This window comes from Lepidochelys kempii, chromosome 2 (genome assembly GCF_965140265.1).
Source record: "Lepidochelys kempii isolate rLepKem1 chromosome 2, rLepKem1.hap2, whole genome shotgun sequence".
Lineage (NCBI taxonomy): Eukaryota > Metazoa > Chordata > Testudines > Cheloniidae > Lepidochelys > Lepidochelys kempii.
The window spans coordinates 124,151,287-124,176,355 of record NC_133257.1 but is presented as its reverse complement, the minus strand read 5'-3'; the positions used below and the strand labels follow the sequence as shown (position 1 = coordinate 124,176,355).

General features: G+C 42.3%; 1 protein-coding gene across 3 annotated transcripts in view; it reads left to right on the top strand.

The window, feature by feature from the left end:
• The window catches only part of CDH6 (cadherin 6), a 121,337-nt gene that overhangs the window by 63,362 nt on the left and 32,906 nt on the right, over nucleotides 1–25,069 (top strand). For all 3 annotated transcript variants that reach the window (XM_073332268.1, XM_073332269.1, XM_073332270.1), the window contains 2 exons: nucleotides 19,309–19,603; nucleotides 22,044–22,163. In XM_073332268.1, coding sequence (XP_073188369.1) covers nucleotides 19,309–19,603; nucleotides 22,044–22,163 — 415 coding nt within the window. The remainder of the gene's footprint in view (nucleotides 1–19,308; nucleotides 19,604–22,043; nucleotides 22,164–25,069) is intronic.

Sequence of the window (25,069 nt, the reverse complement as noted above, 5' to 3'; positions counted from 1 at the left end):
ATTTATACAAACAGTATGAAAAATGAAAAAGGGATGTCAGTCAAAATTACAGTGACATGCCAAGTCACATGAAATAAACAGCCATTGAGCATAAAGTGTTGAAATATATGTCAAACATTTAAATATAGTAGTCCTGGCCTGCACTCTGATTAGCAATGCAAAGCATTGCTAAACCTGGTGGATCCAAGTCCTGGAGGAGCCCTCCTGAATCCAGGGATTAAAAACTGACTAATTGTTAGATCTCCAAAAGTGACTGTAAATGGGGAATCATCGTCCTATGGGGTTGTTTCAAGTCAAATCCCACTCAATGCTATTCAGTTATGCCCAGTTCTATTCAATAATGTTTATGAATGATCTAAAAGAAAATATAAAATCATTGCTGCTGTGGTTTACAGATGACACAAAAATTGATGGAACAGTAAATAATGATAAAACAACAAAAGTTTTACACATTAGAGCAATCAAGATCACATGGTAAACTTAGCTCATTTGAACAACATGAATTGCATCTCTTTCTAGCCAAAGCTCAGAACCATCCCTTCTTGACCTGTCAGCCACCTTCAACATGGACAAAGCTTTTCTTGAAATCTTGTCCTCCTTTGGTTTCCATGGCTCTGTCCTCTCCTGGTTCTCCTCCTACTGCTCAATCTCAGGTTCAGTGTATCCTTGGGGCATACTCCTCATCTGCCTTCTAACTTTCTGTGGCAGTTCTACAAGGTTCTCTCCTTAGTTTGTTCTTCTTCTCCCTCTGCAACTTATCTCTTAGTAATATCATCCACAAGCACAAAATCTACCTCTCTAATCCATATCTGTTTCCTGCTGTCCAAATTACAACCTCAGCCTGTCAATTTGACATCACCTTGTGGATGTCTAGCCATCAGCTCAAGCTCAACATGGCTAAAAGAGAACTCTACATCTCTCCCCCACCCCTTGATCACTGTGGGCAACATCATTATCCTGCCTGTCACACAGCTCTGTAACCTGCCTATCATCTCAGATCCCTTTCAAGGTCCTCACATCTAGGCTATATCTAAATCCTGTCAGTTCTTTCTACATAACATCTCCATGATATAGCCTTTTCCATCCATTCAAAACATCTCCTCAAGGCTGTCATCTTCTTCTTTCTGGCTATGACAAATGCAATCCTGCCCTACACATACCCCTGTGAAATAAGGGACCTGCGGTACAGAGGGATTAAGTAACTTGTCCAAAGTCACAAAAGGAAGTCTGTGGCAGAGAAGGCAGGACTCCCAAACAAAACACTCTTTGCTGCAAAGATCATTTCCCTAGCCTGTTGCTCCAACCAGGTCGCTCTCTGTTTCCATCACTGTACCACCTCTGTTGCATAAAACATAAGCTGCTTGTCTTCACTTTTAGGGCCCTTCATGACCTATCCCTTCCCTACTTATCATTCCTCATTCAGTATCAAGAGGTCAACTGCACCCTTTGACTAGCCCATGATGTCAGCCTCCCTCATTCACTTGTACGGTGCCTAGCACAATGGGGTCCTGGTCCATGTCTAGGTCTTTTGGGACCTACTGTAATACTGTAGAAGAAGCTCAGTCTGTTCAGTTTATCCAAGAGAAGGTTAAGAGACGATTTCATCATGACCTATAGGTATCTTCAAGAGAAGAAGATATATAATAGTAGAGGGCTGTTTAATCTAGCAAACAAAGGTATAACAAGAGCCAGTGGCTGGAAAGTTGAAGCTAAACAAATTCAGACTATAAAAAAAATGATGCCTCATTTCAAGTGATGGTAATTAGCCATTGGAACGACTTACCTAAGGATGTGGTGGACTCAGTGTCACTTGCAGTCTCTAAATGAAGATTGGAAGTCTTTCTAAAAAAAGATGAGATAGCTCAGTCAGTAGTTTTTCGCTGTGATATAAGTATTACTCGGTGAAATTCTATGGCCTGTGCCAACAATCCCTTCTGATCTTACAACATTTGAAACCCTGGATGGGATAGGGCCACTCAATGCCGGGGCCTGCGCAGCATGGCTGGGATAACCCACTTAGCCCTGGCCGTTGCAATAGCTCCTCAGTGCCGTTGGCAGCTGGAGCAGATTACAGTAGCCTGCGACAGGGGAGTGGACCAGCACAAAGCAGCCCTAGGATCAGAAGAGCACAAAGGTACCTTTGTCTGACAGACTTCAGCTGTGCCATACATCCTTTGCGTACAGGTGAGGATCTGGCCCAACAGAGGCAGCCAATAAGAATAAGAGACCTGTATAGTCACATCAGTCATGGGTTACGTATGAGCACAGGACCAGCACTGTGCTGTGCAGAACAGAAAATTCCTGGGCCACTGTCATTGCTTAAACCACCCCAGCTGCGAAGTCCAAGAGAGAGAGAAAAGGTACTAGACTCTAGGAAGTGAGAGTGCTTACACCTTCCAATTGCTTTCTTGTCCTATCCCAGTAAAGTGGATTAGCTGTGGAACTTTCTGGGTAGGGATAGGCGCTCAAGAGCACAGTAAATGATGAAAAGACAGGTTGGCTTGCCACAGCCTAAGGAATCATGACATATTCATTGCAGAGGTGTAGGTTTACAAGAATTGCATGCAGGACCATGTGGATCACAAACTATTCTCTGCATGGGAAACAACCAGGAAAAATTGGGAGGCAGGTAGCTCCTCCTCACCTACGCACAGCACTCCATGGGAGAAGGAATGAAAACACCTGCAACCACCATTAATTGGGTGGAGGGGTTGAAAGAACAACAGTTGCCCATCAAATCAAGAACATTATCCCCAAGAGAAAAATCGTCTATCTAAAATACTTACCCCACCATTATCATTGTATTGGAACATTTAATGTATGTATCCTAACAATACCCTGTGAGGTAAGGGACCTGAGGTACAGAGGAATTAAGTGACTTGCCCAAGGTGACCCATGAAGTCTGTGGCAGAGCAGGGAATTGACACCCCCACCCCCCGCCGACCATCATGCTTCTCAATTTAATACCTATCAGGACCTAGCATTCCAGGGTCATAGGGTGAACAAAGGAGGCTACATGATGATAAGAGAGGAAACATAGCAGGGGAGATAGAAAGGGATGGAATGAGTAGTAGAGAGAGAAGGAAGATGGGATGAAAGTAGAGACACAAATGGAAAGGGATGTGACATGACAAAGGGAAAGATTTTGGGTGGCACAGAAAGGGAAAGCAAAAAAAGGAAAGGGAGATGGTGCAAGGGGAGTGAGATGTAATGCCAAAGGAAGAAGTGTGATAAAGAGAAGAAAATGGAAGTGATATCTAATAGGAAAAAACAAAATATTGAGAGATAGATAATGGGAAATAAGGAACCTGGGGTTGTGCTGGGGTGGGCAGAATCGTAAAAGAAATGCATTTGGAGAGAAAGACGACATGAAGGAAGAATGGTCTTAAGGAGAAAACAAACTTGTCTGAATAATACCTGCCTCCTTTGTGATGTGAGGATTAGTTAATGTTTGCACTGAACTTTGAGGCTGAAGGTATAAAGCATTATTTAAGAGCTTAGTATTGTTATTTTACCTTGAAAAGATTATTAACTGAAGAAAAACACAGTGAAAAAGCCAGGAGCAATACCTCAAGATATACAGCAGAAGCAAGGGAAAATGGGAAAGAAAAGGAAACGCAAACGCAAGAGAAACCAAATTGGTCAAATTCATCCTGGGTCTAGCTCCATTAAACTCATTAACACCAGGGGTGACTTTGACACAGTAAGTTTGTTTTATAATTTTTAGAAATAAATAGCAAAATCCACAATGAAATGCATGTATGTGTTTGATTTAACATATCCATTGATAGGAAGAGGGTGTATGCCTATGTATTGCTGTGATTTTGAAGGATGGGTCTGATAAAGGTGTGACACACAACAGTACTGATATTTGTTTACTGATTCACATTTTTAAGCAGACATATAGGTGCCCATCGACCTATCCCATAAATCAGGGGTGGCCAGCCTGTGGCTCTGGAGCCACATGCAGCTCTTCAGACGTTAACATGCAGCTCCTTGTATAGGCACCAACTCCGGGGCTGGAGCTGCAGGTACCAACTTTCCAATGTGCTGGGGGATGCTCACTGCTCAGCCCGTGGCTCTGCCCCAGGCCCTGCCCCCACTCCACCCCCGAGCCTGCTGTGCCCTCACTCCTCCCTGCCAGAGCCACCTGCACGCTACGAAACAGCTGATCAGGAGGGTGAGGTGCTCGTTAGCAGGGCTGCTGGTGGGTGGGAGATGCTGGGCGGCTGCTGATGTATTACTGTGGCTCTTTGGCAATGCACATTTGTAAATCCTGGCTCCTTCTCTGGCTCAGGTTGGCCAACCCTGCCATAAATTGTCAATCACAGAGGATTGCCAGGTCTCCACTTTTTGAATGGAACACCAGTCAAAAAGGGATCCTGGTGGTTCTGATCAGCACTGCTGACCAGGCCATTAAAAGTCCGGTTGGCAGCGCAGTGGGGCTAAGGTAGGTTCCTTGTCTGCCCTGACTCCACGCGGCTCCTGGAAGCAGCCAGCAAGTGCCTGCAGTCTCTAGGCTCTGCGTGTTTCCCCCACTCCGAGCGCTGGCTCCGCAGCTCCCATTGGCCGGGAACCGTAGCCAGTGGGAACTGTGGGGGTGACATCTGTGGGCAGGGGCAGCGAGCGGAGCCCCTGGCCGCACCTCCGCCTACAAGCCAGAGGGACGTGTTCCTGCTTCCCAAGAGTCGCCTGAGGTAAGCACCACCTGGAGCCTGCTCCTCTCACCCCCCCCCCCATGCCCAACCCCCTGCTCTACCCCTGAGCCCCCCTCCTGCTCTCTGAACCCCATTTCTCCAGCACCCCAAACTACTCATCCCCAACCCCAGGCCAGAGCTACACCCCCAGCCAGAGCCCGCCCCCCCTTGCACTCCAAAACCCCCTGCCCCATCCTGGTGAAAATGATCGATGGGGGGGGGGGATGGAGTGAGTGGAGGGTGGGGCCTCTGAGAAGGGGCGGGGTAGTAGCAGTGCCTTGGGGAAGGAGTGGGGCAGAGGCCAGAGCAAGGGTGTTTGGTTTTCTGTAGTTAGAAAGTTGATAACCCTACAAATCACATCGTAAACAAAAGAATTGCCCTTACCCTTTTCTATCTCAGCCCTCAACCTCCTCAGCTGCCTTAACAAAGAGGCAAAGAAGATATGCTTTGCAGTGTGCCCAGCAGATATAACAAACCTGGGCAATGAGAGACTGATCTTTTTTTTCCTGGCCCCAATCACATGACAGAACTACTATCCCTATCATAGGGCAGAAGTCATGAGCACTTCTGACACCAAATGGCTACTATTTACAACTCCCTGTTTTACTTCCACTTTCTTTTGACAATCAAATGCCACCATCTTTGATCCTCAGTTTGCCTTCTGATCACAAAGCCACTTCAAGAAAAGGAGTACTTGTGGCACCTTAGAGACTAACCAATTTATTTGAACATAAGCTTTTGTGAGCAACAGCTCACTTCACGGATGAAGTGAGCTGTTGCTCACAAAAGCTTATGTTCAAATAAATTGGTTAGTCTCTAAGGTGCCACAAGTACTCCTTTTCGCGGATACAGACTAACATGGCTGCTACTCTGAAACATAGCCACTTCAGAGTCTCAAAACTATCTTTCTGCTCTGGACTGTTCAATCACTGAGGTTGTTCTGTCATGTTTTGCTTCTCAGTTCTTGGTACTAATGTTTTTTCCCCTCAGCCTATTGCTCTCTGAAGTGGTGATCCTAATAAAGCATTTTGAGTTTTATTGTAATATTTCAACAGTATTATATACTGAATTTTCCTGCTGTTTAGTTTTTGCACTGATTTTTCTGCTCACCCACCTGACTCTGCAAAGTCAGAGTTTGATGTGGTGTGCTTCAGACTTGCCAGAATTAGGAAGGTACTTCTGAATGGTGGGCCATTCTCGGTTAATGGAATTCACTTGGGATCCACCGGTAAACAAACAATCTGAGACTTACAGTGAGTTGATAATACTACTTAACACTTGATTTGCTGGGCAGCAGGTCAGTTTAAACACAACAAACTTGAGTGCTAGTTCACAAATAAGACATTTTTTTCTGTTAACTTCAAACAGATCTGTGTCAAACTTGCACCAAGAGCAAACAGGAATATTATACGGTCTCATTGTTTCCTTTGCATTCCATTTATTGTGATTATTATAGAATTCACACATACAGCCCTTATCCTCAATAGTAACATTCAGACCTGGCCAGAATATTACATGTTAGGCTCAGTTTTTATACTTCTCAATACCCACATGAGCACTGTCAAATACCTTTAGCCTTTCTGACATCATGCTGTGTAGTATTATGACAAAATGGGGAGGAGGGGAGGGAAGAGATGGTACAGAAGCCCATTGTCATAGAGCAGCCCCACCTCAAAAGCCTTCCAGCCACAGGCTCTCATACAACAGGTGTGCATGCCTCAGTTTCCCTTTGGCCCAGCTATAAAAAGGGCATTCTCTCACTGTCCAATTCAAAGACCCAGGCATGATTTATTAATGTACAGATGCAGTAATTCACTGTGATAAAAGGGGATTTTCTATTCCACAGTAAAAACATTTTAAAATACAGAAGTTTTCTGTTCCTCTCACCAGAGACTTCACTTCTACATCAATCACCCAGGAATTCATCAGCATATGGTGCCCAGTTCCTTTCTGCCCTTGTTCCAGGACACCACTCCAAGCCACTGAGAGTGACCAGTTTCATAATTCTTCTACCCAAACACAGTCCAACAACTCAGCCCTTTTCAGCCTCCAGCACTGGCTCTCCAGCTCAGGAAAGCCCACTAGCTTGCTGATAATTTCTCCCTATTCCCAGAGAGGGCCTGTGGAGCTTCCTTGTCTCTGCAGCTTCCCCCCCAAGACCTCTTCCAGTCCTCTGATCTCTAGCTCCTGACTGATCCACTCTGTCATCACACTTTCCCAACTATATGGCCCAGATGCCCTCTCTTAAAACCCAATTAGGAAGCAGCTGACTAGTCACAGGTGCATGGGACCCAACACCTTCTTAAAAGGGGCCAGCCACCTTGTCACACCCATCACATGCAGAAATCCCATCTCTATAATCCCATCTCTATGTTTGGAAGTACCTGAGCTTTTTCTGATGGCCATCCCTCTAGAATTACTTTCTCAAGCTTTTATAAGGTTGGGTCATTTTGTGTTTCTCATTTGAGCTTGTCAAAAAAAAAGAATAATGTGGAAATGGGTAGTACTTGAGTCCTGTTTACTTCAAACCCCTGTTCCTGCAGCTCCCATGGGAATGCACTGCAGCTGTCTAATGCTTCTGCACCTGCCACATATTGCAGTATGGGGGACTCCCCTACTGTGGCTTGTCTGCAATGCCATTTGCTTCCAGGAAAATTTGGAAGCAGAGCAGCCACTTCTTCCCATTCTTTGCCAGGATCCATGCCATCCATTCTATTTTTGCTGAAGATTTAAGCCAGCATTTTCAAAACTTTATATATATAAGTTTATATATAGTCACCTAAATATGTAGCCTGATTTTAAAAACTGCTGAATACTCAGCAGCTTCTTAGCCCCCAAATCTGTAAGCTCCCTTTTTTTAAATATTGGCCATAGTTTTTTCCAGATACTATGTAGTGAGCTGTAGCTCACGAAAGCTTATGCTCTAATAAATTGGTTAGTCTCTAAGGTGCCACAAGTACTCCTTTTCTTTTTATGTAATAACTATGTGATTAAAAGACCATGAGCTTATTTCCTGGCTCCAGTAACAGTTGGGTCAAGATTACCCCGAATACAGGAGCGCAGTGGTCCTATGCTCTGAAAAGGGGACAAGCCCGCCTTAGTATGTGGAAAAAATCTTATATTGTTTTGAATCAAATATTTGTATGTGTTTTTGCAGTGGTGATGCAGGATTTTTATATAAGTTTTTGCATATGTTTGGCAGGCAATTCAAAAGCATATTTGGAACTTTATGGATTTAGTAGAATCTTTTTCTCCCCTAAATGTGGCACTACCAATTGGAGGGAAAGGATTGATGCTGGCTGGGGCAATTTATGGAAGGGATGAGTTAATGCTGGCTGGAGTGCCAAGCCTCAATGGACCAAGGGAACGTTGGGAAGAGTTTATGGTTTTTAAATAGAAGCAGGTATAATTCTATAGTGCTGGCAGATCTCATTTCGAGTGTTTGGAATTTTCTGAGTGCCACGTAACCTCAAGTTACACACAGGATTTAATCAGTTCACAGCTAGACAGCAGACTGTTAGTCTGTAAATATCCAGTTTGAAATGAAGGTATTAGCTGGAAAAGGAAGTGCACAAATGACTCCAGGTCCTGCCAAGAGTGAACCAATGATTCTATCTGCCATCTGCCTATCATCTATTTAATATTTCAATCAGTTGGGCACATTTTCACTATCAAGTTAGTAGAGAGACAAAAAAATTAATGGGGGGAGGGATAGCTCAGTGGCCTAAGCATTGGCCTGCTAAACCCAGGGCTGTGAGTTCAATCCTTGAGGAGGCCATTTAGGGATCTGGGACAAAAATTGGGGATTGGTCCTGCTTTGAGCAGGGGGTTAGACAAGATGATCTCCTGAGGTCCCTTCCAACCCTGATATTCTATGATCACAGCAGAACTACAATAGTAACTAGTATCAGGGGTAGCTGTCTTAACCTGTATCCACAGAAACAACAAGGAGTCCAGTGGCACCTTAAAGACTAACAGATTTATTTGAGCATAAGCTTTCATGGGTAAAAATCTCACTTCTTCAGATGCATGGAGTGAAAGTTACAGATGCAGACATAAATCTACTGACACATGCAGAGAAGGGAATTAGCTCACAAGTGGAGAACCAGTGTTGACAGGGCCAATTCGATCAGAGTGGATGTAGTCCACTCCCAACAGGAGATGAGGAGGTGTCAATTCCAGGAGAGCCAAAGCTGCTTCTGTAATGAGCCAGCCACTCCCATTCCCTATTCAAGCCCAATTTAATAGTGTTAAATCTGCAAATGAATTTTAGTTCTGCTGTTTCTCTTTGAGGTCTGTTTCTGAAGTTTTTTTGTTCAAGTAGAGCTACTTTCAAATCTGTTATAGAATGTCCAGAAAGATTGAAGTGTTCTCCTACTGGCTTTTGTGTGTTACCGTTCCTGATGTCCGATTTGTGTCAATTTCTTCTTTTACGTAGGGACTGTCCGGTTTGGCCAATGTACATGGCAGAGGGGCATTGCTGTTACATGATGGCATATATAACATTAGTAGACATGCAGGTGAATGAGCCTCTGATGGTGTGGCTGATGTGGTTGGGTCCTCTGATGGTGTCACTAGAGTAGATATGGGGACAGAGTAGGCAACGAGGTTTGCTACAGGGTTTGGTTCTTGGATTAGTGTTTCTGTGGTGTGGTGTGTAGTTGCGGGTGAGTATTTGCTTCAGGTTGGGGGGCTGTCTGTAAGCGAGGACTGGCCTGTCTCCCAAGGTCTGGGAGAGTGAGGGATCATTTTCCAGGATAGGTTGTAGATCGTTGATAATGTGCTGGAGAGGTTTTAGCTGGGGGCTGTACGTGATGGCCAGTGGTGTTCTGTTGTTTTCCTTTGTGAGGTAATTATACCTCATAAATACAAGTAAGTAATAAGACATAATCTGCAATATATATTTCTGGATTATTATAAGAGAGACTGACTTTGACCTTTCAAGAAGTACAGTAACTGCTCTGAAATTTAATGAATAGACTGTTCTATTTGTGCAGGAGGTCAGACTAGATCATCATAATGGTCCCTTCTGACCTTAATATCTATGAATCTATTTGTAATATGAAATGGAATTTAGACTTTAGGGTGGAAAACAACATTACCCATAAAGTTTTCAGGCAATGTAAAGAGGTCTGTGGCAATAGTGACAACTAAACAGGAAGCTGCCGTGCAATCCAAAGCCATTTAAAAAATGTGATTAGTTACACTGTTCAGAACAGAGTGTGGTAAAAGTTGTTTGCTGCTCCATGTCTGAATATGCCATTAACATGGGATTTAAACTCTGGGGCAAGGGCCATCTTTTTGTTTTGTGTTCATACAGCAGCTAGCACAATAGTGTCTTGGTCCATTTCTGGGGCTCCTAGGGGGTACCCTAATAATACAAATACTACTAATAATTCTTAACAAAAAGTTATGAAAAGCACACACTCCCTAGCTCCCTACTGCAAATAAGTCTGCGCTTTATTACATAGTCTTTTAAAATATATGCCAAGCGTGTAGAGCCTGATCTAATTCCCATTGAAATAAATGAGAATCTTCCCCTTGAATTCACTCGGGTTCTAGATGGGTTCTCATTTTCATTGAACAATTTTTTCCAAATTAGGGAAGGTTTCCCTTGGAAATTATTGCCATTGCCCATCAAAATGACATTTTAAAGAAAGTATCGGTGTCACAATTTAGTAAAGTAAAAGTATCACAATTTCCTGGTGAGTCATGTGATTTCAGACAGGACTGCAGCCAGTGTGATGATGATGATGTTAAGTGCTCCAGCCTCTCATGAAGGGGGTAACCACCCTTTGATTGGCTGCCTTCCCCACTACCCTGCTTCCGCAGAAAGAGCAGTCAATCAGAGCTGCTGCAGGAGCCAGAAGAGTTTTTAAGCAGGAGATGGGGGGAAGAGGAAGCAGCCAACACCATTCTCACAAGTTGGGGGAGGGAGCAGAAAGATCCTGGCAGCTCAGGCCAGTCTCATGATTTTGGGGGGTTTGTCATATGGGTTTTTAATGTTTAGGGTTGGCACTACTGAAATGCACTTCCACAGAGCCACATGAAGAGCAAATTTTCATATTAGAATAGTGTTATCTTATTCCCGAAAGTATGTGAAAGGCACATTTAAATTCTTTCTGCATACTTTGCTGGAATATTTTCCATTTGTGCTCTGTGGATTAATTTTTTGTTTTTAAAATCTCAGTAAAAGTTTGCTGGCATTTTTGTATTAAGTGAAATTATTTATTCAAGATAAATAGACAAGCTGTAAATATATAAATGCAGCTTAAAAAAATAGTATAGATACTTTGGCCAAAATTTTCCTTTATGTCTTTTTCTTTCTTGTGTTCTTTGTATCTCTGTGCATATGTTACTGTCATTACTTTTGCTTTAGGGCAATATTGCCAATGACATTTCTAAGGAGGAAGCTATTAGTTATCTCAGATTGCAGGCAATTTTGAAACGGTACTACTTTTTAAATAGTTATTCATCTCACAAGAAAAAAAAGTCAAGTGTAGGTGCTTAAACTTAGGCTCCTAAATCCATATTTAACCAACTATAGAATTCTCTAATTGGGGTGGCTTAATCTGGATCTAAGAGCCTAACTTTAAGCACCCACATTTGAACTTTTTGGCCCTGGACAATTCTGGGGAAGATGAAAGGGGAACAATTGAATAGTTTTTATTTGACAGTGAATCATTAAAAGTGAATCAGATTGTTAAATTTAACCATGGTATTAAAGTGAAATTAGGAAAAGTGTGCTGATAGTATCCTAAAATCTTTTTATTTGTTGTTCATCCTCAATTTTTTCCAGTTACTGATGATTTAGCAGAAACAATTCCAATAAAATTTTGAATATTAAGCAAATTAATTTACTATAATATAAGTATGATATAATTGCTTCTGCATTCACTTTCCACAGCAACAGCATTATCAGAGCTTCTTCCCCTTGGTTTTCTTTGTCACATTCAGTTCATTTGACCTGAGAAGTGAATACTGTTGAATAACATTGAGTTCCTGTAAAAAAGGTATATTCTTCCTGTAGAGGAAGAGGAGTTACAAAGGGCTTGGACTGAAATGGCTGTGCACTAAAGGAACAATAATGAGATACAGCATAGCTGAGAAGGGTATGGGGGAAATAATGAACATGCTCTTCCAACATGTGACTTAGCTCTTCATGACTTCATGACTCCACAACTCCTTTGCTATCCCACCCCTAACTTTCACACCCTCCCCTCTGCAGTGTGCCAGAGAGTCCACCACAACATGCATAGAGGCATAGAATCCCACAGAGCAGTATAAACCATACAGACCCTAGAACATCCCTAGCAGCCTTATGTGCATGGCTGTCTAACACAACAGAAATATTGTTCAGTGTTATTGAAGTAATGTTGGGTCCAGGATATTAGAGAGACAAGCTGGGTGAGGTAATGTCTTTTATGGGACCAAAAGACGTTTTTCCATTTTATTTGTGCTTACATAGATATACATGTCCTCTTAGAAACTGGACCAGTGGACATAAGAGATGATAGAAAACTAAGGGAAATGAGAAGGATTAACCATGCAGTGAGGAGAGATAAACCATGCAGTGAGGTGATGACAAGTACTGAGTTCTTTTCCACTTACCTAGGAAACTTTAGAGTAAGCTAATACAGCATAACCCTTAAAATGAACCCGGATGTGGTAAAATTGTATTTAAAAGGCCCAGCTTTGGGAGGAGCTGAGCAATCTCAACTCCGACTGACTTCATTGAACATGCTGAACAGTGGTTCCCAGGGGTCACTTAGCACTTCACACAGTCCAATTCATAGTGAAGCAAAATTCTTCCAGCATACTGTAATGTGCACAACTCTGATGAACATTCTCTTCTAGGGGCAGATCCTCAGTGGGTCTAAATTGTCCCAGCTCCATTGAAGTCATCATATTGAATGGAGCTATGGCAATTTACACCAGCCGAGAATCTGTTTTATTACAAGAATGCTATAGTGTACTGTAATGATCTTTCTACCACCAGCTAGCAGCAAACTCTACCACATGACACATTGCTAGTGCTTAGAAATTTCAATGCAGTGACTGGCTATGATTGAACTGGGTATGAAACCATGATTGGCCGTTTTGGTTTGGGTTCCCCAGATGACTCAGCTTTTGACATTATGTGCCACTGACTGTTTGAGCCACTGACTGGTTCAGGTGGACCATTGCTGGACCTGGATTTCAAATAATGGATGTGCCATGAAAAAAAATTGACCACATCTTTATCAAAAATCGCTTTATAGTGAAATTCTCACTGGGTCTTCGGTGGCGCAGGAGCTCAAGCAAACTCAGACCATAGACTAGTTGCCGCTCAGTTCTCACTGCATCTTCCAACTCCTCACAAGCCAGGTGGTCAACAACAGTACAATGTGCAAGTCTTTCTGTGGAGCCTGTTGAAATACACACAGGCTATCGAGGATCTCGTACGTAACTTTGGTACCCACTCTGATGACAGAGATTGAATGGCGTGGTATACATACTGCTATATCACACACGGCCACTGAAACAATCAGTTTCCGATTGTCGCACAAGAAACACTGGCTTTCTGAAGACCCTTTGATATATTAGCAAAAAAGGCAGATGTATGCAAACAGGGAGATGTCCAAGAACATAAACAGTTGAAAGGCATTTCCGGGGCCAGGGCAAAATGTGATCATGTGATCTACATCAACTCTGTGGTCAATGAAGCAGGCAACAGCCTAAAGCACAACAATCTGGGTCCTGCCTCCAGAACGATCATGTGCCTGACTGGCAGCCATAAATAGCCTTCTAACATTCTCTCCCTGCTCATCCATGGATGAGGTCCTGAACAGATAGAAAACACATTATGAAAGTGTGATGAACCATCCACCTGCTGATGACGGTCTGGAGCTACCTGACTCGGCAGACCCAGGGATGGACACTGATCCTTCATTACTAGAGGAAGTACAAAAGGACATCTAAAAGTTATGGAATGGATATGCTACTGGTCCTGATGATATTTCACCTTAGCTGCTCAAGGGTGCCTAGGAACCAATGAGCATTGGCCTGCATCAACTACTTGTAACAGGGTCAGCACCCACCTCTCACAAGCACCCCTCTTTTGGCCAATGCATGCCTGCAATCACTCAGTTTTGAATGGGGGTAGCACCCACTTTTTGCAGGCGCCCCCTTTCTAGTCGGGTGTTCAGTGACTCAGCCCTCCGGCCGAGTCACACACACTGTCCCCTCTTCCAGGATGTACAGTCTCTAGTTCTTTCTCACAGCCCTGGTTGGGGCTGTAGCATCAAGGTTTTCTTCCTGGAGATACAATCTTCTTTAACAGCCCAACAGGGGTCCATCTCAGTCCCCTCAATTTGTGTCCTTTCAGCAGCCCTCCCTAGGCTCAGCCTTCAACCAGACCAGCAGGGCCCATCCTGGAACCCTCACCCAGTCTGGCTAGGTTCTGGGCTCAGTCCTCTGGACTCAGCCTGCCTGCACTGGCCTGTCCATGGTCCTGATGCTTTTCCAGCCAGCCAGACACCCATTTCTCTCGCTTCAAGCTCCAGGCAGAAACTGACTGCTCTGCCACTGCTGCTTCCTTTTATGGGGCCCTTCTGGCCCCCAGTTGGTCACTCCAGCAGCCCCTCTGATTGGCTGCTCCCCTGCAGCCATTCTATGCTGCCTAGGGGTGTTCACCAATCAAGACTGTGTTGATGACACAGCCTTGCTTGTAGAGAATCCAGAGAATTTCAGCTCCGCCCTTCAAGTTTTCCAAGACATCATCCCATCTACACTATGAGGTTGAACAACTCCTGGCAGAAGACCAAGGTCAAGAACCTCAGAGCTGGGCCACCAGAACTTCCAGTACTGGTGGGATTGAGCACCATGCAGAGCTTTGACAATTTGCATCTACATAGGTGCAAGCAGAGTTCAAACAGTCACAGTAAACCAGATGCCCTCTGATGAATATGTCTAACCACTGCCTGATGAAGTCAATGTCTTGTCCGCAACTAAAAAAATGTTTCTGCATTGAGACAAAGTTTAGGTTCTGTCAAACTTTTGTATTGCATGCACGGCTATAAGGGTCAGAAGCCTGGTCCCACTTCCAGGCAGATTTGGAACAGCTAGAGGCATTCCATATGCTCAATAAGTGCCAAATTCTGAACATAAAGTGTTTCAGTTTTGTGCAAAATGACACAACATCACAGAGATCTGACCTTCATCCAATCACTCACTACATTCAAAAGCAGGTTTGCATTTGCTTTAGCCATGTTGCCAGGATGGACAAAAACATCCCAGCATGCCATGCCTCAAACTCTCCATCAACACACGAAGTGGTGCATGCTTGGACCATACCTGGAGTCATCGGTGGGACCACCCCAGAGATACATGGATTCTCAGGATTGAGCCAGAACTGGAAACTTCACTCTCTGATCCCTAGTACAATGCTGGTACAATGGTCCTCAGTAGACTATGTGCGTTTGATGATGATGAATGGGCACATCCTCCTGTAATGAGTCTTCTGTATGGGGAAAATGACTTTACATTGAGAGGGATATTTTATTATTACTATTTACTGATTTTATTCTACATACCAGCCATTGTGCTAGGAACTGTGCAGGCATAGAATACAACATTGTCCATTTATTTTTAACTGTATCTTCAGGCCTAATCCTTTGGTTTTCTTTTAAGTTTTATTTTTACAACTCTTCTACGTGGTTAGAATGGCAATTTTCCTCCTCATATCGGTCACATAAACAGCAGATCGCTGCTAGGACATCTTGACACATAAGAAAAAAAAAGAAACAGATTGTTTGGTCGAGAAGTTTTTATTCAGGCAAAAACACATAGTCAAGGACAAATGTAGATAACAGAATCTAGAATAACAGAACAGGTTTTCAGACATTCTCCTCACAGGAGAATGTTACAAATTTATCCTCCGCAGAGATAGTTTTCTTTTTGGAGAATTAATTTTTGATTTTTTTTCTAATATATACAAGTGTATGTTATTAAAGAAAAAGACCAAACTCAAAACTACATATTTAAAATTCTGTTCTGATGCTGTAAGGATCATCAGATCTTGAACCTAGGTTTGCATGGCTACCAAACAGTTAACAGCCCCACACTGCCATAACCTGGCTGCTCTATGCAACCCACGATCCACAGTAGGTGCACGCCACAGGACATTCCTCCTTGAGTAATCTGATTGGCAGTTGTCTTAGCAATCGCTGATTGGCTCCTTGATCATATAGAAGCTCATGGGGCATAGTACAAAGTACCCAGGCAACAATGTGGATCCTTAGCTAGCTGGAATGACTGCCCTGCTTCTCCGTTTCTGAACCCCCAGTACTGACTTTGGCTCTGACTTGGATTCTGACTCCCGATCAACACCTGGAAGCCCAATACAGAAACTGATACCTGATATTGACCCTCAGCCTGATTCCTGACTCTGTCTCCAGCTCTAACACTCAGCTTGATACCAGTTTCTGATTCCGGCTTGATCCTCAGCATGGCTCTGACCCTGATACTGGCTCTAACCCCAGGCTTCAGTTCCTGGGTCCCAAAATCCTGCCACTAGTCCTGTCTTCCTTTACCCAGGATCCTGACAGATGTGAGAAGATTGATGCAAGGCTTATTTTATAGACACATCCCTCAAATACCTATTATCAAGGTTTTAGGGAAATATCCCAATGTACTGAATTAAACAGATTCCTATAGAACCTTTTTTAGAATTTGTATGAATCAGATTCAAGGAGACTACTCATAATAGCAAGCTCTATCTTCAGTCGTTGCATACAAGATAAGGATAATAGCTAGTCTCAGGTCTATGGAATATGTGTTGTTGCGTGGACTGTGATCTGTTGCACTTCTCTGTCATGTAATAAATAAATAATTTACATACTGCTTTGCCAACAAACTGGTGTCACTAATTTATTCGCTCAGGTCTTTGGGAAAGCTGTAAGACTGGATGCAGTTACAAATCTGTCTTAACTATAAATGTGTGTTTTCAAAAAAACTAGAACAAGATTTCTGAAATATTTCATCCTTAACATATGTTGGTCAGGTTGCTTACTACACCAGAACCTGAATAGAATAGAGTGTCTGTTATTTACATGATCTAAGATTTTTCTTTTTCACACTTGTTTTGTTACCTTGGAAGTAACAGGAATGTCACAGCTGGTCTTGTCTTCCCTACCTTTGCTGGGCAACCTGTTGGCAGTTTCAGAACATGTTCATTTTGAGCTTTAATCCTTTAGCTGAAGGGGTGGAGGTACTGAATCTTTAACTAAGACATACAAAATGTTAATTAATTATTGAAGTCAAATATCTGTTGTTCCAATGGATGGAATCACAGTCCCTCTTAAACAGGAGGCATTTATTTAAGAAAACTAAACAACTAGTGACAAGATCAAAAAATACTATTGCTTTATCTCCTCTTGTGCAGCAGGGACCGCATCTGATCTGGATCTCTTTACAGTAAACAAAGATATCTAACAGGTGAATAGCATACTCAAGATGAGCATCTCATTATAAGTATTAACAACAACAAAAAACCCACACAAATAAAAAATTTAAACTGTGATTAAAAATCCATTAACTTTTTTACTTCCTTAATTTCACTCTCCTAGTTCTTGGGAATATCCTACTTCCACTAGTTCTCCAGTCATTATAGGCTATATCCATACTAGGAAATGTTATGAAAAAATTCCCACTGGAATGGTGGGAGCCCAAGGGTAGACAAGTTTTCCATGACTGGACTTATTTTTACCATGATATTGGCTGAAACCAGGCTTAATTAACATGGTGATAAAAATGAGACTGGTTCAGGGATCCTCGTCTGCATTAGGGCTCCTCCTAGCACTATCAACGATTCAGCTGAACTCGTGGTAGCACTGGGGCGGGGAGGAGGTTTGTGGTGTTCATCATCTGACTAGAAAGGCAGGAGGAGACTCTAGGGGGAAAAGAGGATGGTTTGGGCAATAGTAGCTCATGCTATGTTCACTGACCATCTGCCATCACCCCATGATCCTCCAAGGGTCTAGAGGTCTTATTTATCTGCAAGAAAAGATGTTGGAATCTCCACTGCTGACCTCTTATGTTGGCATCCTCCAATGACCCCAGCTGCCTTGGTGCTCGGACTGCCATGTGTGCTGATTTCTTGTTATTTGTTGCTTCTCCTCATTGAATTTAGCACACTGGTTTGCTGTGTGTTATGTGTGGTCTTAGGGCTTGTCTACAATGCCCTGCACTTTGGACTAGGGGAATGCAAATAGCAGTGCACACCAAGGTGCTGTGCGATAACACCCCTGTGTGGATACTGTGGGCATGAACTCAAAGTTTCTTAGTTTGCGTTGTTACTCCTCTTCAAACAGATGCTGCAGTGAATGTTTTTTGTTTGTTTGTTTGGACTCTAGGTCCACTTATCAGCAAAGACACAATTCAGTTTGACCTGTGCTTAGCTTGCCATTGTTTTGGAGCCTTTTGGTGATGGAGCTGTGGCTTCAAGTTCTGGGGCTTCCCCAGAAAGTTTCCTATAGTGCTGTATGCAGTACAAATCTGAAGATGCTGAGAAATAAGTAGACAGCAATGTAGGATCGTTCTTCCACTGTTGCATCATCCTACTCCCCTGATCCTCCTGCAATACCACAGAGTATTCTTTCTTTCCACTAGGACTGGATAGAAATCCACAGTTAATGTTGACAGTAAAAACACCGTTAAATTAGATTCTGCAACTGAACATCCCTCAGAAAGAGAAGATCTTGCAATGGCATGGGTTGGAGGGCCAATAGCAGCATGGCTCCTGTGAGAAGGATCACAGGAGCAGCAGAGTTACCATGATACCAAAGGGGGGACAAGCAGGGCTGAGTGCCAGAAGTTGGGGAAATTCCTTCCCAGAGGATTTCTTGCCTCTTCCGCAGCCCTCCAACATTCTTTGATGGGAAGACTGGAAGAAATCTTTTCAAACTACAGCAGAGTTCCTTGGCCAATTGTCATCCTGTCATGGGTATTTCTTTTGGAAAAGTACAGTTTGGTCCCAGGTGCTTATTAGTGTTCACTATATACAGAGAACAATAGTTAAGAAATTGGGCCAAATTAACTGCTGTTATAAATTCTATTCAATGCAGCTGAATTCAAAGCAGCAGTGCATCCGGCCCCCTAATTCCCATCTGAAGCTGGAGTCTCCTTGCACAGTGTAAAGAACCGATGGTGCATTACTGTAGCTTGCTTGGTCATGCTGTAGCCTGCACAGTGAAAACTCCCTGAATCTGTATCCCTCACCTTCAGCTAAAGCGAAGCCCAGCAATATGCTAGTTTGTTTCCATGTGACGTTTCCGTGAGGTTGTCCTGCTTTTCAGCAGTTATGCATTTCCTTGGAAGGTGCATTAGCCACCTTCTTTTTAGGACAATTCTCTTCAAAATAAAGATCACCCTACTGAAATGTGGCTGAACTGAGACACTGCTTATTCCTTTATAGAGAAAGGACTAGAGAGGATATAAATGAATAATACAATACAAAAATCACTTGGAATGAATACCAGTAAATCATGCCTCATGATGACAGATATAGACCTTAGAATAGTGTCTCAATTATTTATTTTTCCTTTTTTTATTATTCTCATTTCACTACTAGCTGCATTCAGACCAGGACAGAGGAGATGGCTCACTTAAGTACATCCTTTCTGGAGATGGAGCAGGAGATCTCTTCATTATCAATGAAAACACTGGAGACATACAGGCCACAAAGAGACTAGACAGGGAAGAGAAGCCTGTTTATATACTTCGTGCCCAGGCTATAAACAGGAGGACTGGACGACCAGTGGAACCAGAGTCTGAGTTCATCATTAAGATCCATGACATCAATGACAATGAGCCAATGTTTACAAAGGATGTTTACAACGCCAGTGTTCCAGAAATGTCGGATGTCGGTAGGTGGCAGCTCAGTAATTCACTGTCTGATCTGGGTTCTTTTTGGGGATTTGCATCAGTGTCCATTATTCAGAGGTGCAGGGCAGATACCTGCTATTTAGTTCATTTGGAGTTGTGGAGCATTCAGCATCTCTGAAAATCAGATCCTTAGTATTTGGGCTGGACCTGGAACAGAAGTCCTAATGCTGGTCAGCTCTGCTTGTTTATGGTTTAGGACAGAAACAAACTGGAAAAAGGTGGGGGAGTGAGCATGCACCTCCCAAAAGAGAAAGTCAGTGTACCTCTCAGCTCTTCCCTAATTTTGGGATACATTGCTCAATTCCCTTTGTCCCTCCATAATCTTTTGTTTCTCCTTGAACACAAAGGGTGTTCTCCATTGCCCATTGAAGTGAATCCATATCTTTCCACTGACTTCACTGGGCTTTTGATAAGGCCCTCAGAATCAATAAAAGAACATAAAAATCAGATTTAAAATGAATGGATTAAAAATTCACCTTTGGAGATTCAGGGGGCCCCTCTTTAGAGGATTTCACAGGTTCACATTTCTTTGTCCCTTGTTTCTTTTTAGAGAGAGCTGGGAGATTGAATAGCAACACAGCACATTTGTAATCTGAAACAATGTCCAGTGAGAGAAGCATTAAACAAACAGCATCAAGTAAAGGATTCAAATAAACCACAAGCAATATGCAAAAAAGGACTAATGGGCATCTTCTCTCAGCTCATTCATGGGGTTTGTCATGTGAATGAAACCTTAGCCCCATCAAAGTCAGAGCATCCCCTTAACATTTTACATTAGGACATGGCATTATTTAATCTGTGGAGTGGATACTTTGTTCAAAAATCTCTCCTCAGTCCCAAAACCAGCACTGTTTTTGGTACAATAAACACTTCATCTAGAACTGAACAGTGGTTATTTTTCTGAGAGCGGGATTCAAGATTCCGAATTCCGATACAGCCCTCAAATACCAGATCCGAGGTTTTGGTTTGACCGATTACAAAGATGAGGCACTTTGCAAAATTCAGTTCTTGACTTGGGTTCAGATTTTAAATACCGACCAGAATGGGGGTGTTCAGATCTTTGGGTTTTGGTACAACTGTACATTTTATAGAAAATATGAAACAGAATTTAACTTCCCTGTAGAGTCTAAACAATTGACTTTTTTTGGCTCCAACAGCAGCTGGAGTTTGTCTTTCCCTACAGTATTGGGCTGGTGCCCTTTAAATAGAGGAATGGGCAAAGCAGTTTAGATGAAATAAAAACATAGCTTAAGCTTTGCCCAAAACTTGAATTTAACCAGAATTGCATTATTTTTTAATCCAAAAAACTTCAGCTGTGTTTAAAAATATACTTTTTTTCTTTCCTTTTTTTCCATGTTACCACATTCCCAGGTTCCCACCCGGACTCGAAGGAGAACTGCCAAAGTGTCACAAATAGAGGCTGGTTCTTGAGTTCCCAGAGCAGTTTTCCGAACCTAAGATACCCAGCTAGTTATAATAAACACCCAAACTCTGGTCTTGATGAGATTCCTCCAGGACTAAATTAAACAGTATATTCTGGATCGCAGATGTGTTGTCAGTAGAGAAGGAGCTGTTCAGTGCTTCGTGATTAATAGATTAAATGCAGTGCGGCTTGATCTTTTGGCTCCCAATTAAAATACCCACAAACGAGTATTTGAAAGGCCTTATTCAGTTTCCCCAAATTCTTTCATTGAGGACATAGCATCCAGTCCCTAAACTTTGTAGATCTCACAGGTTTCCCCTGAGGTACAGGGCCATTTGCACAAACCCGTCCACATCAGGGTCCTCCATGGCTCCCTGGCACTATAGCACTAGGGATTCGTCAGCTTCATGCTGCTCCTGGGATCCCCATGAAGGGAATTTCCCTTGGACAGAAAAATAATAATAATACAGAATAAGGCTGAATTATAGTTTTAGAAGATTAACCACAAAGGTCTTCCCACTCCCAAGTCCTTTTCACACAAGGGGGAGCTACTGATTATTCCAGTCCAACTTGGAAAGACAAGATTTATATGCACAGTACCCCATCTCCAAATCATCTCCTTAATGCAAGAGACAAATTAATGAAACTGTCTGTTAGCGCTCGCGTGGGCAGGGAGACGGATTTCTCAAAGAACAATATCACAGTACTGTTCTTGTTTGTGAATTTACATTGCAGTAACTGTACTATATTCAAACCAAATGTTTTCTATAAATAAGTAAGCAAACATCAGGTACAGGGAAAGAATATTTTTCACCCACACAAATTGCTGTTTGTTGAAATAGTTTAAAAGCATTTTCGGCCCCTGTCAGAGTAGCAATATAACGATGAAAAGAGCAGGAACATTAAAGCATGTCCAGATGGATAAATGTACAGGCAACTATGCTATAAATTACTCTGTCCACCAACAAGAGAGTACATGTTTTTATTTATCATTGCAGGTACATTTGTTGTGCAAGTCACTGCGACGGATGCCGATGATCCTACCTATGGAAACAGTGCTAAAGTTGTGTACAGCATTCTCCAGGGACAACCGTATTTCTCAGTGGAGTCTGAGTCAGGTCAGGAGACCTTATATCTGTCATTCTCTGACAGTGTCTGTAATTTAAAATGACATGTTAAGGCAAGCTAGGACATATTAAACAAAAACTTCAAAGAGATTACATTTTACTCAGTGCAGAATCTGACAAACCCAGTAGAGCGATACATCTGTAAACATGACACCTACATTATTTTAATCTTAACATCAAAGTCTAATAAATATAATTAGACCTGGATGTGAACTAGTTTTCAATCATTTTCAACAAGCAACGGGCACGGACACTTTGCAGAGCCTGAAATTAAACCAAGTGTTGCTCAGTTCAATAGTTTGGCTCCAATGAGGAAAGAAGAAGGGAAAGCGGGTGGAAAGATTATTCATGGATCATCATAACAGCTGAATTAAGCTGAGTTTTCTTTTCTTCTTCTTGGTGTTCATTTAAAACTTGTGCCAATAAAATGATTAAAGTTATTTTTCTGTACATCTGTAATGTAGAGAGATATTTTTATGTTAATCTTCTGGGGGGAAATCTTCATTTAGAATCATGATAGAAGAGGTGCATTTGGCTTTGCCCCACTCAATATAACATCTCTCAGGATCCAGCCTTTTTGAGTTCTGTCTAGGGCTTTTTGGGAGATTTTCATCAGAAAATATTGGTTTGTCAAAACTGAAACTTTTTGTGGCAACATATCTGTATCAAAGAAACTTTTGTTAGGAAGGTTTCTCAGGTCCAAGGTGGAATTTCTGGAGAGAGCGAGAGACACACCCATAGATCCACAATAGCCCAGGGGTTAGTGGGAGACCCAAGTGAGTGCTGTAACCACTGGGCTATTGGATATTTTAGCAAAGGTCTTTCTCATTTTCTGAAAGGTTTTGGTATCATTCCGATGTGTAACACAAACAGATTTTGAAACCTCAAAATTGTTCATAAAATGGAATTCTTGTTTTTTGGCTAGCCCTAATTCTGTCCTCAGGAGGGCATCAAGTCAGATAGGGCATGGGGATAAATAACATAGGACTAGGGGAGAAAGGGGGAGGATTTACCACCACCCCCACCCCCCATTTAGGGATCGCATTAATAAATAAAGGAAACACCAAGTTTGGAACAAAAACTCGTTTATCTCACTTTATGAAAAGTTGATGAGTTTACTCATGGTACAAAATTACTCATTAAAGTGATATTCAACAGCTTGTTTATTATTTTTAACTGTAGACACACACACTCAAAATTTTAAAAAGTTGTCTATACCCCTGTAACATGGCTGATTTTGTTGTTGTTGGGGGTTGAATAATCATATGTCCAATAGCTTCTGTGGTTATAAGAGGCTGTGGGTTCACCTTTCTCTGAAACATAAGATACTGGCTACTGAAGGAGGTAGGATTCTTCTCTTGATGGACCAATGGTTCTAGTTTGGCAGAGTATATCTTACATTCTTCTATCCAAATGGATAATAAAAGTGAGGGATCATATGCTTTAGCTGGTAGTGCAATGGTTTCTTAGCAGAGAGTGTATGGGGAAAAATAGATACAGCAAAGGTTTGATCCTTCTCCCACTGAACTCAACTGCAAAACTAGGGATTTCAGTGGGACCAGAATTTCATTCCTACTGACTACGAAGAGCAAATGATCTGGTCTTAAGAGACCAGATAAATATAGAGACACAAGATGGGTGAGGTAATATCTTTTATTGGACCAACTTCTGTTGATGAGAGACACAAACTTTCAAGCCACACAGAGCTCCCCTTCAGGTCTGGGAAAGGAACTCCCAGTGTCCCAGCCAGGGGCTGGTACCACCATGTTGCGCGAAGGACACTTGACAAAATTACTGTACTTAGTGACAGACATGGGGGTTTATGTCATTCAATTTTTTGAAAAATTACCACAGACCTCAACATTTTTATCATGGACACATTGCTGACCTCTAGTCCCAGCTAAATGCAAGGTGGAACAGATTGTTTAGCATAAGTAGTTAGTACATATTATAGGGGCCAGTCAAGATAGAGTGGCCCATTAACACCTCTGCAGTCATAGGACAAAAAGAGGGAGTTAGTGGGTTACAGATTCTTGTAATAACTCATAAATCCAGTGAGTCTGCTCAGTCCATGATTTTCAGTGTCTAGCAGAGTTATGAATTTGAGCTCCCAGCTTCGTCTTTTGAAAATCATTGTGCAAGTTTCCTTTGAGGATGAGCACTGATAGGTCAGATATAGAGTGATCACTTTGTTCACCCACAGGTGGTAGGATGTTTTTGTCTTTCATCGTTATCCTATGTGAGTTGATTCAAGAGCATAGTGATTGTCTGGTCTCACCTACATAGTCGTTATTGGGGCATTTAGTGCATTGGAGGAGGTACACCACATGTTGTGATAGGCATGTGTAGGATCCATAGATCTTGAAAGGTGTGTTGTGTGGGGCATTGATCATTGTAGCAGTGGAGATCTGCCTGCAGGTTTTGCATCTGTTGTTCTGTCAGGATCTGGTGCTGCTTTGAGTTGGTGTGTCCGCATACAGATAAATATAAACATTTTGTTTTATTATAAATATAAAGTATTGAATTTCAGTGGGAGTTAGGTGCCTAACTGACATTTATGCCTTTGAATAAGAAAGTATTTAGGAGAAGAATTTCAATCACTGTATAAATAGAATTAGATATTGTATGCTTGGGTGCTTGCTGCTTTCTTAATTAATTTCCCTGCCATTTAATGTTTCTGTACTGCCTCTTAATGATGCCTTGCTGAAGTTTGCTTGTTTTTGCCATGTCTGTCAAAATAAAAGTTGATGGGATGGGGAAAATAACTGAAGTACCTTATAATGAGAGACAACCCTTCTTCCAGTTTAACAAGAGACTTTCATGCGAGTTAAAGGGGGATAAATAGTCATATAAAACAACAATGCATGCAAATTGCTTTAACATTTTTCTGGGGATGT